The sequence below is a fragment of the Equus quagga genome, chromosome 17 (genome assembly GCF_021613505.1).
Source record: "Equus quagga isolate Etosha38 chromosome 17, UCLA_HA_Equagga_1.0, whole genome shotgun sequence".
NCBI classification, from domain to species: domain Eukaryota; kingdom Metazoa; phylum Chordata; class Mammalia; order Perissodactyla; family Equidae; genus Equus; species Equus quagga.
The window spans coordinates 7,520,755-7,544,974 of NC_060283.1; the positions used below are offsets into that span (position 1 = coordinate 7,520,755).

The 24,220-nt window shown below is 58.7% G+C and overlaps 1 protein-coding gene across 1 annotated transcript in view; it reads left to right on the forward strand.

Annotated features, from left to right (window-relative positions):
• Positions 1–20,540, forward strand: part of NRXN2 (neurexin 2) — a 96,925-nt gene extending 76,385 nt beyond the window's left edge. The window contains exons 19-22 of the mRNA XM_046644030.1: positions 1,564–1,653; positions 4,886–5,211; positions 7,495–7,573; positions 19,187–20,540. Coding sequence (XP_046499986.1) covers positions 1,564–1,653; positions 4,886–5,211; positions 7,495–7,573; positions 19,187–20,073 — 1,382 coding nt within the window. The 3' untranslated portion in view covers positions 20,074–20,540. The remainder of the gene's footprint in view (positions 1–1,563; positions 1,654–4,885; positions 5,212–7,494; positions 7,574–19,186) is intronic.
• The last annotated feature ends 3,680 nt before the right edge of the window (positions 20,541–24,220 follow it).

Genomic DNA, 24,220 nt, shown 5'->3' on the forward strand with positions numbered 1-24,220 from the left:
GTGACTAAACAAATAAAGGATTTAGTTTCGACTTAAACACGAGCGACCTGAATCTGTCAGGAAGGCAGGGTCTCATTACCTTGTAGGCACCTGGGGAGGCACCATCCACGCACCCATGAGCACGTGGTGCCCTCGTACACAGGAGGCGGCCACAGGCAGGCCCAGGCCCAGGTCTCGCTGGGCACGCGAGCGCAGCTGTGCAGTGGGAGATGAGCGAGAAAGCCCCCTGACCCCCACGTGCATGTTATGGAACAGTGCATAAGTGGTTTCAGTGGGAAGAGCGGCCAGATTCCCAAAGGAAAGCATTTCCATTTCCACTGCTGCAGACTGGGACCACCCACAGTCCACGGACACCGGGAGGAGCACACAGCACTGCCAGGCACACTGACAAACCCTTCTGCACACGCATACACACACACACCCCCACACCCCCAGGGCCTGGAGAATGATGAGTGGAGAGAGGAGCAGGCGGGTATCCAGAGGAGTGGGGGTTAGGAAAGGGGGCAGGAGTCTGAAGGAGAAAGGCCTGTGAGTGAGAGGGGGTCTGGAGCTGGGCTGGGTCCCCAGGGCAGAGAGGTGGGGGATCCTGAGCAGAGTGAACTCTGAGGGTCTTGGAAAGGAGCTGAGATGGGGAAGAGAGGAAGATGCTGCCTGGCAGAGGGGGCTGGGGGTGCCTGTAGGGAGCGGAGAAGGGGTGGAAGAGGAGCTGGGATGCACTGGGGAGAGTGGAGAGAAGGAGACAGGGGCGGCTGGGACAGCTGGGTGATGATCCGCCTGCCACTTGCAGGCACCCCGCTGTGACGTCACCCGTCACCTGTAGTGGTGCTGGGGAGATAGGGGGCGGTGACCAGGGTGAGGAGGAAGTGCCTGCAGCAAGGGCAGCGGTGGGCTTAGAGGGCAGCGGGGGGTCATGATGGAAGCAGGTGGTGGAGTCAGGGGTGGGGTGTGGCGTGGGAGACGAGGGAAAGCTGGCGTTGAGCACGGAAGGTGAAGGGAGCTGAGCTGGCATGGAGAAGCAGCTGAAATCTCACTGTTGAGCGCGTGTGCCGGGCCACCCACCTAAATGCTGCATAAACCCCCCGCTTAACCCACCCCTCAACTTCTAAACCGCCCTCTAAACGCAGTAACCAGCTGGGCCGCTGAGGCCTCCCACCCCCTAACTTAAACCTGCTAAATGCCCCTCCCACCCCGCCTCCCCACTCTGGGATGGGGAAGGAAGCAGGAGCAACAGCTTGAGCCCCAATAAACCTGTTTAACCTCTGACCTTTGACCTTCCAGTTGCCTTTTCTTTCAGTCCCCTTTCCCTTTCTTCTCTGTCCCTCTCTCTTCCTTTGGGTCGCTCTGGCCCCCAGGGTGGGGCTGGCTCTGGAGGGGACACGGGGGGAGGGGGACGGGAGGACGAGGGACCCAGTCTTTCTCCTCCCACTCCGGGTGGGCCTTCCCCCACTTCCGGTGGACGGTGCTGCTTACTCTGAGTCTCCTGAGAAAAATGCCTAATTGCTTTTCTGACTCCTTTGGACTTCGCCGCCTGAGAAACCTACTGTCTTTCTAAACTTTTCCAAGGAAACTTTGATAACGAGCGCCTGGCGATTGCTAGACAGAGAATCCCCTACCGGCTTGGTCGAGTAGTAGATGAGTGGCTGCTCGACAAAGGTAATTAACCAGAATTAATTAATTAATTAATTAATTAACTTTAAAAACACTATCTTAAAGGTACAGAGCTCTCTCTTTCCCCATCCGTGCCTTCCCCACCACCCGCCCCCAGTGTTGGACGATTGTCCGGCCAGCATGTCCCCTTTCTCTCTGCAGCTGAGGGTCTGTGTCTTTTAGAGTGGTGGTCTGGGAGAGGGGTGGGGTTTTTCCTAGAAGAAGGAGAGTCTTTGGTCTCTCTTTCTAAACCTGGGATGAGACTAGGATAATCCACGAGATTCTGGAACCCCTCTGGTAAAGCAGGCTGGCGTGCAGCTTGGGAGGGAGGTGCCCGGTGCCTAGGAGGACCCGCTGGGGGGTTTTGTAAAGGGCCAGCCCAGGACTACAGTGCCCTTAGAAGCAGGAAGGGCTCATCCCAGGATCCAAAGGAGGGGTAGGGTCATCTGAGGAGAAAAGGGAAGAGGGGGGGCTTCAGATCCTACTGGAAAGACCCCCCAAGATGGTAGCTGTGGGGCCGCTGTCTCTGAAATGGGCCACCTTGGTCCGAAGGCCTCTGAGAGGCAGTGGGGGGGTGAGACGAGGAGATAGTGGAAGAGGTGGCCTCCCGCAGGCATCTCTGTGCCTGCCGAGCTGATGAGGACAGAACAGACTCGCTGAGAGGCCGCATGGGTGAGGTGCTGCTGGGTGTGAGGGAGAAGGCCACTTGTCACCAAGGGAAATTGGGGCCAAGGGCAAAGCCATCCCATTCCCTTTGGAGGGGGGCGAGCTCTGTACCTCTAAGGCTAAACTCTAGGGGGGACGTAGAACTGTTAAACCTCCACTAACCAGCTGATAACTGTGCTTTTAAATGTCCACTGGGGCCTTCCCCAACTAAAACCCCCAATGTGACTCCCAGCCCCCCACACAGCCAGCGGGGACTAAACATGCTGATAACCAGATGTGATAAATCTGTAACAGGACAAAAAGTTAAAGGGACTGTAAGAGACATCGCTAAAACCTACAGCCCCCAGCCACGCTGGGCTGCTCTCTCCAGCGGGGCGAACTTTAACCCTTTGAGGAGTTCCTACGCAGCTTCCTCTCCACTCCGCACCTCCCTCTCGGGGAATCAGAGAGGCCAAGGGAGCAGCTTGGGCTGAGGCTGGGACAACTTGTGACCCCAAGGGTAGGGAGACGTGGGCAGGCCCTGGGGGAGGGGCAGGACTGTGGTTCAGGTGAAGAAAGAGCTCGGTTTGTGATTTGGGACCCCAGCTGTCCTCCGCCAGCTGCATGGCCACACCTTCTCTTTAGGCCTCTACTTCCTCTTCTGGAAAGTGAAGGATCGGGCTGAGTACTCAGGTATTTCCCAGTGGGTGAAAGGAGGAACTTACTTGCCGCGTGGCCTTGGTCAGATTTTCCCTTCCTGAGCCTCACTTTCCTCCTTGGGAAGACAGGGATGGCGACCCCGCTCAGCCCACCTCACAAGGGATGCTCGATAAACATTTACTGAGTGAATCCATTTTCCAGTTTGCAAAGATGTCCTGTGAAGCGCGAGTCCCACAAGATGCTTCATGATACAAAGACTGGTGGTAAAATGAGTTTGGGAAATGCTGAATCCCGTTTCTTCCTCTTGGAGATGCACATGGCCGTTGGTTTCATAAAGGCGCTGAGAAGTCCCTCGAGAAGGAAACCTGTTGTTTAATTGTGAAATGTCTGCCTCCCAAACTCATTTGACCACTGTGAATGTTCTCCTCTGAGTACCTCTCATAATTTTATGCCTGGGAAGAAGCTCTGGACACAGTGGTCCTCAAGGACCTCTCTGGGTCTCGTGTTCCACCTGCCATATGCTAGTCCTCAGCATTGTAAGATGATGACACTGCCCCGGGGTTGGGCAAGGTGCTGGGCAGTGGGAGGATGCTGGAGCAGAAGGAGGGGAGGCTGAGCAGGGTGGCCGAGAGCAGACACATCCGTGGCCAACCATTGGCCAGAGGCCAGACAGATGATTGTGTGTCCCAGAGGCCTGGGTGTCCCGGGGAACCCGCGTTTCCAAAGGTGGTGTGGGTTTCACAAGTTGGCCTGTCCTCAGCCCAGGTTTTGGGGGCAGGGCTTACAGGCACCTAACTCTAAACCAGATCTTTAACGAGGCACTAACCAGAGGCTAACAAGGGCTAAGCCAGGTCTTAAACCCCCCCAGCACCAGCAGCTGAAGGTCCGGGGGGGCGGGGGCAATGTAGCGGTTCCTCTGCTCCCCGCCCCCCAAAATAAGCATCACCAAAACCAAAGTTAAATCTAAACTTACACATAATAAATATCTTTGCTAAAAACCAAACCAAAGTAACAAACTCAGAGGGTTAAACGGACCCCCAGATCCACTAAAACCAAATGCAACAACCAAACCCCACCCAGGTGGGGCTTCTGAGGTGTCACTGCTGAGTGAGGAGCGAGACTGGAGCTGGAGCGTTTTTTTGGCTGTCAGCGAGCGAAGCAAGGTCCCTTTAACATTTTCCATCTCTGTACTTGCACATCCTGGCGGGGAGGAAGGCCTCTGCTCTCCAGGGCCTGATGCCCGGCAGGGCAGCCGTTGGGCCTTGGAGGGGAGGAGGAGAGAGGGGAGCCTGGCCAGGGATCAGAGGCTTGGTGGTGGCTGGGAGGGCAGAGTGAGGTCCATGTGGTTGCTCCCACCCTCACACATGCTGGGCCTCCTCCCACACACTGTCCGCCCTGCGCTCTCGCCTCCCTCTCTGCCCCAGCACGCACTGCCCACCTGCACTGCCCGCTCGGCCTGGCAGTCACCTTCTCTGTCTCTGCCTCTTTGTCTCCTCTATCTGCTGCTTCCGAGGGCTCCATGGCTCGGGGCTGGACACTGGGACATGGGACGTGTGAGGGAGAAGATGGGGATCAAACTGAGGGAAGGGAAAGCAGGGGGCGATGCCCCTGGGGCAGGAGAGGAGAAGGGGATGGGAAGGCCAGAGGCATGCGCATGGTGGGGAGAGGGGGCACTGGGCTCCCTTTCCCAGCCCATGTGGGCCCTGGAGACCCTCTCCCTCTGGGGTCCCCACCCGGCTGGGCTAGGGGCTGTGGCTGACAAGGACTTTCCCTTTGGTGTCTGCCCCTTCCTCGTTTCTCCCCCGCCCCCCTTGCTGGTTTCCGCCTCGACCGACCTCTTTCCTCCTCTCCATCCTCCCCATCCCTTTCTGGTCTCCCTCCACTGCCTGTCCCTCCTCTGTCTGTCCCCGCTTCCTCTTCCCCTCCCCCCCAGGCCGCCAGCTGACCATCTTCAACAGCCAGGCTGCCATCAAGATTGGGGGCCGGGATCAGGGCCGCCCCTTCCAGGGCCAGGTGTCCGGCCTCTACTACAATGGGCTCAAGGTGCTGGCGCTGGCCGCCGAGAGCGACCCCAATGTGCGGACTGAGGGCCACCTGCGCCTGGTCGGGGAGGGGCCATCCGTGCTGCTCAGTGCAGAGACCACGGCTACCACCCTGCTGGCCGACATGGCCACCACCATCATGGAGACCACCACCACCATGGCCACTACCACCACGCGCCGGGGCCGCTCACCCACGCTGAGGGACAGCACCACCCAGGTGAGGGCCCCTCCGGCTGGTGGACGAGGAGCAGGGCTTTGGGTGGGAGAGAGCTGATATCTCCTTAGCAACTGTGGCTGCTAGGGGAGGGCTGCAGGGATCTGGTACTGGATCCTGGGGGAGGCTGTTGTCCTGTCCTTGTCATGGTGAAGGTTCAGTGAGGCAAGCAAGGTCTCCTTCCACAAGGGGCCTTCACCCTGGTGACCAGGGATGTCATAGATGTGGAGGTAGCCACTATTTCTAGAAGGACCATTCCTAGAGTTGATGGGGGAGTTTAGTACCCCAGCTAGGCTGGGGAAGACCACCCCACCTGAGTGGAAGTCTGGACTGGGGGTGAGGGTGGAGTGACCATCTCTGCCCGCCCCGTAATGAGGCCATGCCCAGTGCTGTGTGGGCAGTGAGTGGGAGATGGATGGTACCAAGATGGCATTGCTCTGGGCAGGGCACAGAGGTGACAGCACTGGAGGGGCTGGAGGCTCCCCTGTGGTGGCAGCCCCTCTCTGGAGAATGGTGGAGGCCAGGAGCAGCCTCTCCCTGAGGGCTGGAGTCCCTGCAGTGGGCCCATTGCCTTCACAAGTCCCCTCTGTGTGACCCTGAATGGTGCTACTGTGCTGCAGTCCTCAGTGTCCTTGGTGCCAGTGGGTCTGAGGGGGTGATGGTGGGACAGTTTCCTGGTGCTTTACCCTCCCCAGTGCCCACCCCACCTGCTCAGGTGCCCTCCCTGTGTCAGGGCAAGCCCAAGGGATTTGAGTTTATCTTCTCTTGTACCCAAGGGAGCACCGGAGGGGGCCGCATCTGGGAAATGATGCTCGGCTGGGGCAGGACAGGCCTGGCTTTCCTGGGGACCAAAGCTGATTGAGCACGTGTGACTTACCAGGGCCACCTGGGGCCCGGCTGAGTTTTCTAGTTGTTGCCACCAATGATTGTTGGCCCAGGGAGAGCTTGCACCTGGCACATTAGACATTGCTTAGTCACTCTGCCGCCTCCCCACAAGCTACTTCTGTCCCCCATCACCCATGGCTGTGGTACCCCTGGGCCTGGAGGGACCTATGTACTTCTAGGGTGAATGAGGGGTCTGTGGGTGGCCATGGGGACATGTCCTACCTCCACCACCAGCCTGCCTTCAGCCTCTGTGAATGAAGGGTGGGTTTAATGGGCCCTAGGTCCCCTTATCTTTGCCAGTCTGTGCTGTAGGGAGCCTGGGACTGGCTGACAGGCTCATGCGGTCTGAATGCCCTCTGCCTTCACAGCCAAGAAAACTGAGGGGACCTACTGCCAGGCCTGCCCCAGGGAGCAGGGAGCCCCGGGAGAAGGGCCTGGCTCTGCCCAAAGATAGGCAGCTGCCACACCCAGTGCCCTCCAAACTCAGGGGAGAAGGGCCATCCAGTCTCAGTGGGAGAGTGATGGGCAGACCATCCAGGTGGAAGAGAGTGTTGGGGGCCCTAGGGGTCACGGCCGTGCTGGAGAAGCCCCCACAGGGGAGTCTGATGCTGAGGGGGCAAGCATGCAGAAGGGAACATCGGTCCTCCGGGCCCTGCCTCACCCTTGGGTGAGGGCTGCAGTGTCTGAAGATCAGAGGGTGGGGTGGAGGCAGGGTGTGACCCTTTCACCCCCTCTTCACCCCAGACTCCTCCCATCCTTGACCTTCAGCCAGGCGACCTCCCCACACCCCAGTCTCTGGGGCTCCCTTTCTGCCTGGACTCTAGATTTCCCTCCTTGGGTCTCTTCCCTAACACCCCCTGAGGACCCCCCCTCACACTCACTCATCTTGGGGATTCTCTTTTTATGCAATCAGGAGAGAAAATGCTGACAAAGTCAACTCCCGTTGTCATGGCAACCACAGCCCTAATTAACGTGTGCAGCCCAGTTCCTGGGCTCCTGGAAGGGGGTTGGGAGAGAGATGAGGGTGATGGGATGGTGGGGCTGGAGCCTGAACCCCTCTCCCAGTGCTGCTCCCCTTCTCTGCCCATGCTGGCCTCCAGAAGTCCCTTTATGGTAGCCCTGCGGCCCCAGGTCTGGCGTCTGGAGGCCCCGGCCTCCCGGAAATAAAAGGCACAACGTGTGCTGTCTCATTGATTCCCAGGAGCTGTGGGAGATGCTACAGGGCGGAGACTGTTCAGTGTCCCTTTGCATGGGGGAGAAATGGAGGCCCCACGGTCGATGAGAGAGAGAACGAGAGAGGCGCTGGCCTCTGTGCCATCCCACACCTCAAGAGGTGGCTGTCGGGTCTGCTGACCCGCCCTGGAACCCTCTTCTTTCCCCACCCCTCCTTTCGCCCCTCAGAACACAGATGACCTCCTGGTGGCCTCGGCCGAGTGTCCGAGCGATGACGAGGACCTGGAGGAGTGTGAGCCCAGTACTGGTGAGTGCCTTTCCCCCCTCCCCTGCCCCGGGCCCGCTGCGACGCTGATGGGAGGGGGGCGACTGTCCCTGCCACCCGGCCCAGCCCAAGGGGCCTGCTGCCAGGCCTTAGCTTTCCCTGATAGCCCCCTCTCCCTTCCTACTGTTCCCCCCAGGTCCCTCAAATGCCCTCTGATGGGGCAGTTTCTGGCCTTTTAGTGCCCCAGCCCTCAGAGGTAGTGAGGTCCTTAGCTTGGGTCTTGGGGTTGAGAGCTAAGCGATCTGGGAGGGAAAGAGGGAGATTTTTCCCTAGGAAGATGAGTAACTGCAGCTCCCATGAGTCCTTATGGTGGCGTTGGGGGGAGGGGCGGAGGCGGGTGTTGGGGAATGCAGGCCTAGGAACTACAACTCCCATCAGCTCTTGGGTCCAGAACTGCAACTCCCATTAGTCCCTGAGGTCTCGAGTTCTCTTGGTCACTGGGAGAGGCGGTCTCTGCCGATCCTGAACCTCCTCATCCCCAGTCTCAGGGAGGTGTCCAGTGCTCTGGCCTGGAGGATTCCTAGGCTGGACGCTCTTCCAGGCCAAGCCAGGGCAGTTACTGCACAGCTGCTCTGTGCCCGGCAGTGTACTGGGTAGGAAGTGCCCCGTGGCCAGAGATGTGGTCCACTGGGGAGATTGGGATGGGGGTCTGGCCCAGATTCTAGTGGGGGAGCTGCTATAGGAGAGCAGGGCTGGGAGCGAAGTCTTCTTGGGAGTGGCATTGCAGGCCTCTGCTTGATCCTTCCAGCTGGAGTCAAGGGCGCAGCCCCAGAGAGAGACCAGATTGGCAAAGCAGGGGTGGGCCTTGAGTGCTGACTGAGAAGTGTGGGGTGTGGAGTGGCGTGGTGGGCGCGAGGGCTGTTCATCTGAGGAGGTTGGGGGTGGCTGACAGGAGCTGGGGATGGGAGGGGCTGAAGGAGCTGAGGTCCTGGTGCTTGAGGCTGACAGTGGGGATGGAGGAAGGACTGGATGTGACTGGATTTCCCAGCGGGGAGCACGGGCCTTGGTGGTGGCCTGGATAGCCTGTGGGGGCCTATGCCCCTTGCTTGTGTTCCCAGAGACTTCTCCCTGTTACCTTGCAGTGGGTGGCACCCGGGCTGTTGGTGCAAGAAGGCTGGAGGTAGGGGAAGGGGCCTGCAGTGTGGGGTAGGTGATGGGGTCAGCTGAGGTGGGCAGTGTGCCCTGGGCACATCCTGTGAATCTGGTTTGAGGGATGCGCCTGGGGGTCTGCCAGCCCCAGAGGAGACGCTTAAGCTGAGGGTGGGCTGCAGCCATGGAAGGAGTGTGGAGAGAGCAAGAAGGACCGTGGAGCCTTGGGGCAGAGGCTCAGCTCCCAGAGACCAAGGGCAGAGGGATTTCTGGAGCACAGGCCCCCAGACCCAGAGGCTGAAGCCTGACTGCCCTCTGCGTCCCCTGAGTAGGGCAGAGCCGAGGGGGGTCGTGCTGGCAGTCCTGGGCCCAAATGCATTTAGGGGAGCTGCAGGCTGTGGGGCTGGGAAGAGCTCCCTGTCCACAGCCAAGGGCTGGTGCGTTCTGGAACAGACACCCTCCACTGTGGAGAGGCCCCTCCGTCGGGGGCTGTTCCCTCCATCTCACTGGGTGATCTCGGCTCGGGATGCACTCTCACACTCTGCCATTGCCTTGGGAGGCTCTGGCGTCTGGCAGCTTCGACAGAGTGCCCCCCTCCCCCCCGCTTCACCCCTCTACCTAGTCACTTACTGGGGTGTCCTGTAGGTGGACACAGTGCCCCTAGCCCAGGCCTGGCAGGAGTGGCTGTGACAAATGGCCCCACAAAGAGCCCTGGGATAGGACTCTGGGGACAAAGGGCTTTGTGGGTCATGAGAAAAGGGCGCTGCTTGACCCACCACACATGTTTCCCACTCTGTGATGGCAACTACTGGGACAAGAGGGGGCGTCCCTGCTCTCCCTGGACCCGCAGAGAGGAGTGTTGGGCCAGATGGCCACTGCGTGGGGACAGGCAGCGCCCACTGGGCCACAGCAGGGCCCCACACGGAGGTTCTACCCTCCCAGCCCCAGCCTGGAGGCCTGTCAGGGGCCTGGGTGTGACGCTGTGTGTGGCTGTTGGGACAAGTGAGTGAAGAGCAGCTGACATAGGCGGTCAGCTGTCTTTCCGCCATCAAGGGGCCGAGTATGTGAGGGGAGGATGAAGGGCGGAGGAGTAGGAGCTGGGGGATGGGAGAGGCTGGTGGGCCAGCCCAGCACCAAGCTTTAAAACTAAGGGGGGAGCGGGGAAGAGTGCACCCCTGAACCCCCAGAGGAAACCGGCAGAACCCACAGGCTCTCCCCAGATGTGCATTGCACAGGTTGGCGCTTCCACCCTCACACCACTCTGAAATGCTCAAAATCGGATTCTTATCATCCCGATGGGAGGCCAGGCAAGGAGCAGGGTGACTCCAGGGTCCCCCAGGCTGATCTAGACCATGCCACCCCCAGGGGGGCTTTTTCTCTAGCAGAGGGCCAGGCCTCCTTGGGCTCCAAGGTCAATGTTAGAGACGGGGGCGGGGGGGGGGGGGGGCGGGCATCCTGGCTGGAGACGGCAGCTACCCAGGGGCTGACCCCAGGGCGTTTGCATCCCTCCCACCTGCCAGATCCTCCCCCCTGGGTCCAGGAGTGAAGCCTGGGATCGTCCCCAGTCACCTTCCCAGCCTTTCCCTTGACCAAGGCCCCTACACAGACCCCAGGCCCCACACCCGTTGCCACCAGCTTGGTGACCATCATCTAACACGGTTAGATTACCTGAGATTGGCGACCCAGCCAAAGAAGGTATTGTTTAATGGACACAGTGTTTAAATTATTTTGAATGGGAGTGCCTTTAGGGGGACATGCACTGCACGGTTGGTCATGTCACCCCCCCACCCCTTGCTGTCTCAGCCGGCCTGAACCACACATTGTGTTATGGGCCTGGCCTCGTAGGGATGTGAGTTTGGACCCCTTGAGACACATAAGAAGTACACACACAGACTCAGACCCACAGAGGCACACACCTATACGCACATACACGCTTAGACCTGAAGAGGCACGTGTGTGGTCAGAGCCCCAGGAGTCCGTGCACACAGAGCCACAGCCGCGAGACCCACAGAAGCAGAAACCAGTACACACGCACGCAGTCTCTCAGATGCACAGCTTGCATATCTGTGCTTAGAGCTCCAAAAATACCCACCCGTCGCCTTGGACTCACAGGTGCCCACCTGCTCAGAGCCATAGTGGTGCGTGCTTGCACACGTGCTCTGCCGCACAGAGGTGCACACATGGTGTGTCTTAAACCTACTGAGGCACTTGCACGTGCTCAGAAGCACTCATGTATTTCAGACACTTAGGATGCACGTGTGTGTTCAGGCCTGAGCGTGTACACACGTGTGCTCAGACCCACCAAGACACGGGCATATATGTGTTCTCAGACCCACAGAATCCCACAACCACACTCAGCTCACAGAGGCACACGTGTCTAAATCCACTTGCATAACACACGCTTATACATGTGCTCAGACTTACACACGCACTCAGCTGCTGACAGATGTTTCAGAATCACAGGTGCCCGTATGCATGTTCAGGACAGAATGAAATGTGCTCAGTCCTGCTGAGGTGCAGGCACACACGTGCACACACATGCATGTGCACACACGGGCATGAATTCAGGGAAGTACGTGCTCACAGAGGTGCACGCGTGTCGCAGTTCCACCCAAGCATACATTCGTACTCCGACCTACAATCGCCTGCACATATGCTCGTGTTCACCAAGATGCACCCACACATCTTCAAAAGGATGTCCTCGTGTGTCCACGTGTGTGCTCATTCCCATGGAGCCACGCCCATGTGCACACAAAGTGCACCTATATGCTGAGACCCACAAGGGTACACGTGTGCACATTCTCAGAGGTAGGCTGTTTGCACACATGCACACGTTTGTTCAGACTCATAGACCTGCACCCTTTCCACACTGCCCCATGAGAGGGGACCCTCAGAGGCCCACCTTAGCTCAGACCTAGAGGCTCGTTCTTACATGCTACCCATGTGCTCAGAGACACACACACACGCTCATATTCAGTCCCACAGTGGTATACACATACACACGCAGGTCTACAGTGGCCCACATGGGTGCTCACAGCTACTGGTGCACTCCTGGGCCCACAAGCAGCTTCGCAGGGAAGGACACACTTATATGCTCACACCCTTGGGCCATACACACATGTTCAGACGCAGTAAAATGCATGCCTCTGTGTTCACACAGGTGAGCACACACGCTTCAGGCCTACACGGGCACACACATACACGTGCACTCAGCTTCACATAAGCCCACGGTGCTCAGACCCGCAGAAGCAGCCTCGTGTACTCCCCCGTCTGCGTGCATCCCTTCTGTGGCATCGCCCCACGCACATCCATGAGACCCTCAGACGCAGACACAGACACACAGACACATTTGCTCAGACCCACACGTTTCGCTCAGAATCACAGAGGCACAAATGTGGTCAGATTTCAGAGTGTCTTAAGGTAACACTAGTTGCTATAACAGATAAACTCGACAACATCCGTGGTTTAACGTATAGAAATTTATTTCTCCTTCACATAAACAAGTGTTCTTCTCCAGGAGCCGATTCAGGGCCTGGTCTCCCGTCTTGCGGCTGCACCATCTTCACCCTGTGACTTCCGGAGTTGTGGTGGAAGGGGACGAGCCACAAAGTGGGGGTCACAAAGGGGAGGGTTTTATGGGCCAGGCCTGGGAGGGAGACGTGCACACTGCTCCTGCTGATTCCGCCGGCTGGAGCTCAGTCACATGGCCACAGCCTAGCTTCCAGGAAGGCCTGGGAGTATTGCCTTCCTGTGCCCCCAGGAGGAAGCAGAAACAGATTTGGTGACCAGCCAGTGATTTATTTGCTACAGTCTGGCCTTTAGGTCACCGATGATCCATTCCACACATCCTCCCACCCACAGAGCACACCCACCCCTCCCTGAGGGAGACACCCCAAAGCCCCACCCAGGGAGGGTAGTCATCTCAAAGGTGAGGATGTTGGGGAGATGGCGTCCCCTCCATTGGGTCCAGACCTGGCTCCTGGGTACCTCTGTGGTCTGGAGACCCATGAACTATAGGATAGTTGATCTCACTGCCTGCCCAGCCCACACGCCCCCAGAATACAGTGGTGACCCCAGAATACAGAGACGACCGCTACAAGAAAACCTCCCATTCAAAAAAGGAAGGTTGGAGGACGCACAGCGACTCCCGGGTCCTAGTGCTGGGGAGACCCAGCTAGCAGGCCGCCCGAGGCTCTGCCCCCGGTAGTGGGGAAGTTTCTTGCTTAAACCTTCTTTCTGTTGTCTGGGAGAAACTCCTTCTCCTTTGTCTGGGGCCCTGTCGCCGCCCTCTGGGAGCTTCCTCCTGGTCTTTATCCTCCATGGCCACCTCTAAAATGGGTGTTGGGAAAATGTCCTCCTTGGAGGTCTTACGGCGGTGACAGCCCACTCCCTGCTCATTCATATTTGGGGGCTCAAAGGTTGTTTTAAGGCTCAGACAGTCAAACTAAACACACTCAGTTCTCCCGTAGACATAATTCTCAAGCCTGTTTATTTCCTTGTTTCTCTGCCCCCATGTCTGTCTCTAATTTAGTGGTGACTCTCTTGGGGGGCATCTGAAACCATAAGTGGGGAGGCCACAGCCGTAACCTGATCCTTGCAGCAAGGCTGAGCCCTCTTATTCAAGTGCAGGTTTCACTGGGCTGTTGTCCCTCAAAACTGGTTCCAATCTTCTCTCTTATAGTCTGGGGTTTGGAAGCAGTAGCCCTTCCGACACTTGCGGGCCCCCCACTTTGGGGCTCTCTCTATTCTCTTCATCTCTGCTTGCCAACTTGCCCATTCTCTCCTGTCTCTTTCCTGTAATACGTGGCTAAAAGCAGAAAGTAAAAGCCAGCAGTGTCACCCTGACTGTCCTGGCACTTTTCCTTAGTGCCCCAGCCTCAGTAGGTACATGGCCTGCCCTCTGGGTCATCACAAGCAACGGGTGGTATGGTTCTTCATGTAATATATATATTCATATAAAAAACAGCCTCCAAATCCATTTCCTTGGATTGCTACGTGAGTACCACAGGTTTTTGTGACACCCATTTCTGGCTGAGTGTCTGTATCAGTTAAGGTAACATTGGTTTCTGTAACAGATATCCCCCGAATCTCAGTGGGGACTTCCAGGGAAGTTTCTCACCTGGGTGAAGACCCACTTGGGTGCTCCTGATCAGCAGGTGGCTTTGCCCCAAGGGGTGCTTTGGAAAGCCAGACTCCTTCCATCTTGCGGCTCCTCCATTTTCAACACGTGGTTTGCAGGGTCACTGGAAGGAGGTGAAAGAGTGTGGAAGATCGCATACGAGAAGCATTTATTCACCCACTGCTCAGTCATGTGACCACACCTAGTTGCAAGGAATGCTGGGAAATGTAGTCTCGCTGCCCAAGAGTTGAGCTGGGCGACGGAATCATTCACAGAGGCAACCGTGTGTGCTCAGGCCCACGGCAGCACGCTCACATGTTCTCAGGGGTACATTCGTTCATTCACTCGTGCACACATGAGCTCAGACCCAGGCTGACACACACACAGAGCCAGAAGTTCAGTCCCATGCACACACGTTTGCTCAGACTCGCTGACAGGCATGCTCATGTGCTCAGAGCCATCGTGGTTCGTGCACACACATGCACACTCATGCTCAGAGACATACGCCCAGGTGCACAGAAACAGACCCTCAGAGGGGAGGGCACACATGCGTGCACACGTGATGCATCTCACTGTCTCTGACCTTGAATCCACCTTGGCGTTTGTCCTTGCTGGGCTGGTGTTTCCGGGTGGGGAGGGGACCATCCTTCAGGTGACTGCACACAGTTGTCCAGGTTGTTCTCTGCTGGAACAGGTGAGTAAGGGCTGAAATCTAGCCAGTGCTTTGCTGGCCACGCTGTGTATCCTGGGCTCAGGGCGTGGCTGTGTCCAGTGGGAGGACAGAATGCCTTTTTCCGATTTTGCACAGAGATGCTGTTTGTCAAGTTGTGCACCTGCAGGGCTGTGGCCACATCAAGGGGCCGCTTTTTTTGTAATCCACATGAAATGCTCTGTAAGCTAACAGCCTTCTGGCCCTCACAGCCTGGGCAAGGCCCCCAACGAGGGCGGGTGAGGCCTCAACCAGCTGACTGCTTAGTCTCTGACACTCAACCTCCATTCTAGACAAGCTTTAGATGTGGGGTGGGCACATCTTGCTTGGGTCGGAATGGGGTTTTTGGGTAGATTCCCAGTCAGTGACTTTCTGTGCCCTAAAGGCAGAAAGGGCCCAGCTTCCTGGGCCAGCAGCCCCCAGAGGCAGGGAGCTGGGGAGAAGGAAAGACAGCTCCTTGGCCAGAATGGAATTCTCTCTCGGAAGTGGGACTGACATGCCCTGAAATTCAATTTAGGAGCAGAGGGTGAGTGGCATCTGTGATAAGTGCACCAGTGGGTATTTCCCAAATGCTGCAGCTGCCTGAAGTGGGGGAGGGACGGGAGGCTGCCTAGGTCCTTATCAGACTCCCAGGGACACCCCAGTCCCATGTGCTCCCTTGGTGTAGGGCTAGACCCAGGGTCCCAGGCACCACGAGTGCTCGTGAGTCTGCACCCCCAAATGCCCAGCGGGAGGGACGGCCTGGGGAGTTGCCGCTTGGAATTCTGCACTGAGGGCTCTGAGAGGTTGGCCTCTCCTTCTCGCCCCGTTAACTGCTCACTGGGGCAAGCTTGCCTCACCTTTCCTGGGCCAGTGTATGACCCCAGGAAGGTCCAGTCCCCTCTGCTGCGTGGGACTTGATGGCCAGAGAGCCCAGGTCAAACTGAGCGTCGGGGAAGGAAGGCAGCGAGGGTCTCAACAGCAGGTTATCTTGTGGAGGGGGGTGGGGTGCAGGAAGGAAGTGGTGTGGGAGATAAGGCCGATGTGCGGGGCCATGAGAAGGGGGCACTGAGGGGCAGTTGTGGCAGGGTAGGGGATGTAGGTGAGGACAGGACACCCTCAGGAGATGCTGTCAAAGCCTTGGGCAGAGAAGGGCCCAGGGAAAGCCCCCAGAGGAGCTGGGGACACAAGGACAGGGCCAAGACCCAGCTATGGAGGCCAGGAAGTGGCTGGGGTTGAAGGGCAGGTACAAGAGGTCAGTGTGATGAGGCCGGGGGGGGGGGGCTCTGGAGGCCGAGGGAGAGTGCACAGGGGGAACCCGGGAGCCTGTATGACCCAAGGACCTAGAGAACCAGCGAGTTGGGGCAAATGGCCGTGAGGGGCTCGGGCTGGCCAGGATTTGCCTGTGGTCTGAGGCCTGAGGCCTCCATACACTGGAGTCTAGCTGGGGGTGAGTAAGAGGGTAGAGAGCGAAGGTCTGGGCCCCATCAGCCCGATCAGCCCCTCTGGGGCATGACGGATCCTCAGCAAGGGCCTCCTGGTTGTACGCCCCAGGCCGGGCATTCCTCTGGGGCCCCAGCCTGGCCTGAGCCTGGCCTCTGAACCTGGCCTCTGAGCCTGGCGTGGCTCAGAGGAAATACATGATGAGTATTCCTCCTCTTCCCCTGGCCAAAACCCAATGAGCCCCCGCTCTGTGCCTGGCCCAATGCTGGGCGCTGGGGAGACAGACAGAGGGCCTTGGGCTTCCCTGGCAGTGAGTCCAAACTGGAAGTCTTCCTGGAAGAGGAGGTGTTTGGCTGGATTCGAATGCTGAGTGAGACATCAGCAGGGGGACAGTGTTCTGAATAGAAGGCAAAGATCAGGAAGAGGGTAAATGATACGGGCTAGCCGTGAGGACCCCAGAGCGCTCAGGGTCCATGCAGGCAGCAGAACCCTGCTGCGATTGGACCCAGGATGCCACCAGCTGAAGGGCTGCCAGCTCCTCCAGAGGGCTGAGGGCTGAGTTTGCCCCTTACCCAGGGACTGAGGTGCTGGGTCATCCTGGGTGGATCTGGCGCTCAGGTGGGGATGGGAGGACAAACTGTTCATCTGGAGGCTGGAGGTCCACAGGAGCCAGGCCTTGACCTCTCCCTGGGCCTGGAACCCAATACCCTAATTTTGTAGATGAGTAAACAGGCCCAGAGAGTGAAAGAAACTTGCCCATAGTCACACAGGAATTAATGACCCAACAGGTCTGTGGCCTCCCAGGTTAACATCCAAGCCAAGAGTCAAGCACCCTAGCAGGTTCCTGTAGGCATGGGGAGGATGAGCCAGGCCTTCCTGGGATCCTTGTGGGCCTCAGCCCTCCTCTGGCCTCCAAGAGCCACAGAAGGGACTCGACAGTCCATTTGTTCACCTAGCCTGACACCAACACCTGGTGACCTTGGCAAGTCCTGTCCACCCCAGGCCTCAGCATCCTCTTCGGTAAAAAGCTGGGGTTGGCTGGTCCCAGCTCCACAAAACATGCTTCTTTGCTCTTGGCTCGGTTTTTCAGTGTGGCTGAGCCCCTGGAGGGCCAGGTGCCCTGGGGCTTCACAAGCTGGGGTACAGGTGAACCCCTGCCCAGGGGGCAGTTGGAGCCTGATGGGAAGAGCAGCCTGAGCAACTCGGCAAGGCTGCAAGTTCAATGGCAAGATCTTGGCTGCAGCTGGCCAGTGCGGCCAAGGACGGCTCTGCCAGATTGCTGGAGCTTGTGGTCTGAAGGATCAGCAGAGGTGTTTGAACAGCAGCACAGAGACCGGAGGGCTTTGGGTGGGGGGAGCAGGAGAAGAGGAGCCAGGATGTGGTGGTGTCACGCGGCTGGCCTGGCTGCAGTGGGACAAGCGGGGCCTGGCAGTGGAGCCCTGGGATGTTTCCTGTGGAGGGGTAGGGGGCTTGTGGTGTGATCCGTGGAGACCACACCCTGCAGAGACCAGGGAGAAGCACTCAGACGGGGGAGGAGCTGTGCTGTGCTGGAGGGAGACTTAGAGAGGAACCCTCCAGGCCCTACCAGGCTCAGAGGTGCCCCTCCAAGAGGAGGCAGACCACCCCCGCCCAACCACCTAGAGCCAGGCTCCAGCTCCCTTCTGCCCTAGACCAGTGGGTTGCAGTACTTTGATTGGAGAGGGGGCCCAGGAGGCTGATGGGAGTTGTAGTTGTTGACCCAGAGGCTGATGGGAATTGTGGTCCACACCGCTCCAAGGGCCAATGGGAGTTGTAGTTCTCACCCTTTGGGACTGATGGGAATTGCAGTTTCTGCCCAGGGGACCCCAGGTATCAGACCTAGGGAGGGAAGAGACCCACCCCCACCCCAAAAGCCCTCCCCACTAGTTCTCCTGGGCCCTATATTAGCAAGTGCATCCTTCCCAGATGGCTGTGTATGTATTTTCTTTTCTTTTTTTGCTTTCTTCTTCTTTCCGTTGTTTTATTATTGTTTTAACAATAATAAGAGGGCCAGAGGCAGTCAAGCCCTGGCCAGGTCCTGGCGGCCCATGGGGGTTCTGGGGAGGGGGAGGGGGGAAGTCAGTGGGGGTCAGAGGTGGAGGGTGAAGAAAGTGAAAGTTGGGGATTTAGGGTTAGCTCAAGAAGCATATGTCCCTCACTCCCTGCCTCCGCCCCTCCCTGCCTCTACATGGCTGCTCACCACCCCTCCCAGAGTCCTATGGGACAGGACCCCCCTCCAGTGTGTCTGTGTCTTCTCTGCCACCTCTTCCTCATGGACCTCATCACCTCCCACCTTCTAATTCTCCTCTCTCCATGGCCAACCTGCAATTAGTCTTCAATGTCCCTTCCTTTGACCATCCCCTGCCAAGTCCTCTCACCCATGTAGCAATTCCTACATGGCTCCCCCGTCATGTACCTCCTCCCCAAGCCCCCTTTCACACTGCTCCCTCCCTCCCCCACCCACACGCTGACACCAAGTGGTGGTAACAATTCCACCATGCCAGCCTGCACTGTGCAAATTTCAGCTTTGTGTTTAATGAGGGGGAGAGGGCACGAGTGAGGGAGGAGAGAGAGTATTCTGGAGGAAGCAAGATGTTCAGGGAGAAAAGAGTGAGGGAGGGAGATACCAAACAGATAGACAGAAAACGTTGTACGGAAAAGTTGTTTTTTCTTATTTTTTTCGGGAGAACCCGCTTACACAGCTCTGTTTGTAATTTTTTTCTTCATGCTAAAATCACACGGCCTATTTGTTGATGTAAGTTGCCTGAATTCCGTGGTATGCTATCTTCTTTTTTAAAAACAAAAGAAAAAAAAAAAACCAAAAGCAAAAAAAGAGAAAAATCTAGAAAAAAACCCTAAAAGATATTGTTGTTAGGTTTGTTTAAATGCTGCTCTTGTATCTGTTTTTAAAGCCTTAAACCAGTAGAGATTTTTTTTTTCCGTTTCTTTTCCATTTCCTTTCTTTTCTGTTCCTTTTGGTTTCTTAAGACAAACAAAAGACCAAAACTCAGAGAGCCACAGAGCCCGTGCCTGGGGTGCCCAGGGCATCCGAGCCGCTGCCCGCTTAAAGCGCAGGGCTCCGGCCGGCTGGCGGGCGGGCCCGGCCCGCTCTAGTCTCCGCCAAAGCCAATTGGAACCGATTTGGGTGTGTGAGGCTGTTGTTTCTCTCTCTGTGCCGGCCGCCTGCGCCCCGGCCCGCGCTGACGCTCTCTCTTTTCTCTTCTGTCTCTTGTTCTAGGAGGAGAGTTAATATTGCCCATTATCACGGAGGACTCCTTAGACCCCCCTCCCGTGGCCACCCGATCCCCCTTCGTGCCCCCACCCCCCACCCTCTACCCCTTCCTCACGGGCGTGGGCGCCACCCAAGACACCCTGCCCCCGCCCGCGGCCCGCCGCCCGCCCGCCGGGGGCCCGTGCCAGGCCGAGCAGGACGACAGCGACTGCGAGGAGCCCATCGAGGCCTCGGGCTTCGCCTCCGGGGAGGTCTTTGACTCCAGCCTCCCCCCCACGGACGACGAGGACTTTTACACCACCTTTCCCCTGGTCACGGACCGCACCACCCTCCTCTCACCCCGCAAACCCGCTCCCCGGCCCAACCTCAGGACAGATGGGGCCACGGGCGCCCCCGGGGTGCTGCTAGCCCCCTCCGCCCCGGCCCCCAACCTGCCGGCGGGCAAAATGAACCACCGAGACCCGCTGCAGCCCCTGCTGGAGAACCCGCCCCTGGGGCCCGGGGCCCCCACGTCCTTCGAGCCGCGGAGGCCCCCTCCCCTGCGCCCCGGCGTGACCTCCGCCCCTGGCTTCCCCCATCTGCCCACAGCCAACCCCACGGGGCCCGGGGAGCGGGGCCCGCCGGGCGCAGTGGAGGTGATCCGGGAGTCCAGCAGCACCACGGGCATGGTGGTGGGCATCGTGGCGGCCGCGGCGCTCTGCATCCTCATCCTCCTCTACGCCATGTACAAGTACCGCAACCGCGACGAGGGCTCCTACCAGGTGGACCAGAGCCGAAACTACATCAGTAACTCGGCCCAGAGCAATGGGGCGGTGGTGAAAGAGAAGGCCCCGGCCGCCCCCAAGACGCCCAGCAAGGCCAAGAAGAACAAAGACAAGGAGTATTACGTCTGAGCCCCCCGGCACCGCGCCCCACTGCCAGCTGCCCCTCCCGGGAGGGCCCGGGAGGACGGGGCGGCCTTCTCCCTGCCGGGGCCTGGGGACCCGCTCACTCCCTGGCAGCCTCAGACTTCTCTCACGAAGAGGAAACGCAAAAAAAAAAAAAAAAAAAAAAAGGAAAAAAGAAAGAAAGAAAAGGAAAACCCCGTGCTCGTCCCCTTCCTCCTGCCGGCAGCGCGGCGGCGTCGGCAGCCCTGGGGCCGTCTGTCCCTCTCAGCTCTGCGCCCGCCTGGCAGGGCACGTGCTCACAGCCCTGGGTTGATTTATTTTTTTAAGGGGGGTAGTTTTATTTTGGTGGGGTTGGGCGGGAAGGAAGGCTGGGGATTTTGTAAAGTGTCCACTACGCGTCCTGTTAATTTTCCTCAAGTTTCCTTCTTCCTCCCTCTGGCCCTCCTGCCTTCCTTCTTTCTCTTCCCAGGCCCTCCAGGCCCCACCCCAGGCTTGCTGCGTCTCTCTGTCCCCACCCTCCCTCCCCACTCCTCCTTTGTGTGTGTGTCTGGTTTCTCCCTTCCTTTCCTCCCTTCGGGGTTCCAGAGTCGGTGGGAGAAGGGCTGGAGGGTGGGCGGGGCGGCCCGCGGTGGGCGGGGCTGGGCCGCCCTGACTCCGCCCACCGGGAGCAGGCGCCCTCCGCCCCCCCCCCCCGGAGCGGCCCCGGGAAGGGGCTCAGGCCTGGGGTGGCCGGTTCTGTCGTGTGCCGCCGGGCGACGTGCATTGACGGGGAAGCTGCTGGAGGAGCAGGGGTGGGGGGCGGGGGGAGGGGAAAGGCAAATGCAGATATATATTGAAGACAAATAATCCAGATCCCGCGAGCAGCAGCCTGTGGCACCCGCTGGGCGCGGGCAGCAGGGACGAGAGGGAGGGAGGCATCGCCCCGCGGACTGCTGGGGTCGCTTCTCTGCCCACGGGCTCCCTGCTCCCCCAGTTTTTTTTTTTTTCTCTCTCTTTGTTAACAAATGTGTCTGAGTCTTGGAAAACACCCCAACCCCGGAAATGTGTGGGAAAAGAAAACAAAAACTTTCCAAATCCGATGGTCCTGTGCCGTTTGTTCCGGGCGGGTGCTTGTTAGGACATTGGTCCTGGCGCTGAACTGGGGTCTGGGCCCAAACTGGGTCCCAGGAGAGCTGGTAAGTAGCCCCCAAAGCTTTGGGTTGAGCATGGCTTTGGGCTCGTTGGGCGGCTTGGCTTTGTCTCACGCCAGCGTCCCCGCTAGGCTGAGGATGGGGGCAGGAAACAGCCCCCAGGTTTGTGGGCGATGACCTTGGCTTTTCAGGGCGCGGAGTATCCCCGGAGGCAGGAGCGTCATGTTGCGCCCTAATGGCTAAGGACGGCCTGCACCTCCTGGGGCTGCGTGTGCAGGGTGCTGGCCTTGCCGCAGCCCTCAGGGGAAGCAGGGTTATGCCCGGATGACAGGAGCTTCAGTGGCAAGTCCAAGGTCTCAAGGCAATCGGTGGCTGAGTCCACATTTGGCCCCAGTTCTGCCTGATTTCAGAGTCTCTGCTCCTTCTGCATCTCTAGGGGTTAGACCCCTCCCCCCCATCCACTCTGGCTGACTGTGGGCGGCTCCTGACACTGCAGGTGGATGTAGAGCTGGTTCGCGTCCTCCCCAGGGTTTGCTCCTTCTTGAAGATGCTAGACAGGCCCACATCCCAGACCCGCTGAGAGACAGGTCTGTATGGGTCAAGGCTCTCAGCTGCAAGGAGCAGAGACTCCAGGTGGGGGTTGTACATGAGGACCAAGTGTGCACGTGTCCTGGGAGAGCAGAGTGTGGTCGGGTCTGCCTCGGCCGCTGGGCGGTGGTGGATCCCCACGCCGCTGGACGCATGAGAAGCGACTCAGCCACGCTTCTGTCACTCAGGTCTCCTCTACCTTCTGCTTGGTAGATCTTGCTTCCCCTTCCTGCCTCTGCTCTCTCGCGCCCTTGGCTTGTCATCACCCTTCGCCACCTGATTCTGCTTCCTGAGCTGCCATCTAAGGGTGGCTCATTCTTGCGGCATTTCCCACTTCGCTAACCTGGTCCATGTTTAGGCCTGGACACCTCCCAGGGCCCTTGGGCTCGATGCCTGCAGGAGCCCCACCCAGGTGGGCCTCATCTCCCTCTCCTTTCCTCCATCCTGGGATAATGCTTTTGTCTTGGGACCCTCCCCACCATGGGGTGTGCCCCCAGGGGCCCTTGAGTGTCCTCCCCCAGAGTCCTATCATGGGTGAGAGACCGGTCCCCCAGCAGCCCCTATGTGGATTTCCATGGCTTGGCCTCTCCTTGCCCTCCTAAACCAGCCACCTGGGGGAGGCGAGGGCCCTGCTTGGCCCCTGCTGCTCAGTCTTGGAGCCTGAGGTCGGCATCACTGAGGTCAGCTCTGACCCCCGTAGAAGCCTGGGGGAGGCCCTGAGCTGGGCTAGTCTCGCCAGGATTGTCCTTGTGCTGGCGATGGCCGTGCCCTTCGGTCTGCTGCTGCTGCTGTCTGTCCGAGGGGTGGAGACTTATTTGGGTTCCCCTGCCCCCATCACCACTAGCCAAGGAAAACAGAGACAGGCAGGCAGGAGTTCCTTGGTGTCAAGAAGGGAACATCCTTACTCCAGAAATTTCTAGGATGGCCAGTCTGTCAGAGTAGGGGGCCAGAAAGAGGGACAGTGCAGGGGTTGGAAGCCTGGGCCCCAGTCTTGCTCGTTGCCATGTGGCTGTGGCTCTGCGTGTTCTCCTCTCTGCAGGAGGAGGAGAAGAGCTCCCGTCACTCAAGGGCTTGGTTTAAGAGGAAAGATTCCCGGACTCTGCCATTGACTCAGTTTACCCATCTTTAAGAGATGGTCACCTTGGTCTCAGCTCCTTCGTCCTGTGCATCTGATGTTGAACTTAGCATCTGGACCTGAGCTGGGGCTGCTTGGCATCTGGCTGGCCTGGCGGTGACCCCCCAGGAGAGTCCAACCAGCCTCTGGGGGTGGCTGAAATTTCAAGCATCCCCGCTCCCTCACAGTTGATACTTGCAAGGATGTGTCAAGAGATTCCACCTGGGGTTGGGGACCAAGGACAGGGGTTGGAGAAGAAACTTGCAGTGAAAATCTGGTTGATGCCTTTGACCTCGAAGACGTGCCCTGGCCACACAAATCCCCAAGGGAGAGGGCACGAGCTCAGCCAGTGCTGGGGCTCTCATGGGAGCTCAGCCCTCTCCTGAGGGTAGATAGGGAGCCCGTGGTACCCCGCACTGCCCCTCTACACACCCCGTCCTGGGTGAGCTGCGGCCCTGGCTGGAGGCAGGAGAATGGTCAAGTGGTCCTGAGCCACTTTCCTGTCCTCACTGCCTGAGGCCTCTACCGCAATGCGGTTGACGGGCTCTTCTTTCCCACACCGAGTTCCCTTGGCTCCTCCAGTGCGGGGTGCCCCAGCGGCTTCTGGGGTCAGGAGCCCTCTCTGGTGAGCCTCAGAGGACAGAGCGTGTCCCAAGCAGAAGCCTGCCATTTGGGTGGCACACCCAGCTGGAGCACCCACAGCTGCTGCTGGGGAGGCCCCTTCTTCCTGTGCAGGGCGCCCACTTGGCCACGGTGATGACAGTCACTCCTCAGCAGCCCCAGAGAGGCAGGGCCCTGGGCCCTCTCAGCTTCCAGGTCCCGTTAAGTGAGGGGTGACAGGTTGGACGCAAGTAGGCCCTGGGGTGTGGAAGACCATGACCACCTGGAGGGACCAGGAGCAGGGCCACTCTGATTGTGGGCCGAGGGACAGCTCTGACCACTTGGTGAGCTGGAGGACACCCCAGGGGACAGGAGGAGCCGTCTCCCACCAGTCCTAGGTTCTGTCTTCTGGAAGCTTCTGGACACCTTGGGGCCCCAAGAGTGCTGAGCAAGGGAAAGGAAGGCAGCTGGGCAGCAGGCAGGCAAGACGAAGTCCACGGCCAGCTGGGACAACCTCGCCTTCAGGCATCTTTACAAACATAATCCCTGCCCCCACCCCTTTGTCCTGGTGATCTTCACTGAGGGGCGGCCACAGGCAGATGGCTGAAAGATGTGACCCCCCCCAGATGCCCAGGGGCTGCAGCTGGTAAGACCCGGCCAGGGAGTGACCCCATTTCCCAGAAGCAAGGAGCCACTTTCTGGTTCCCATTGACCTGTTCGT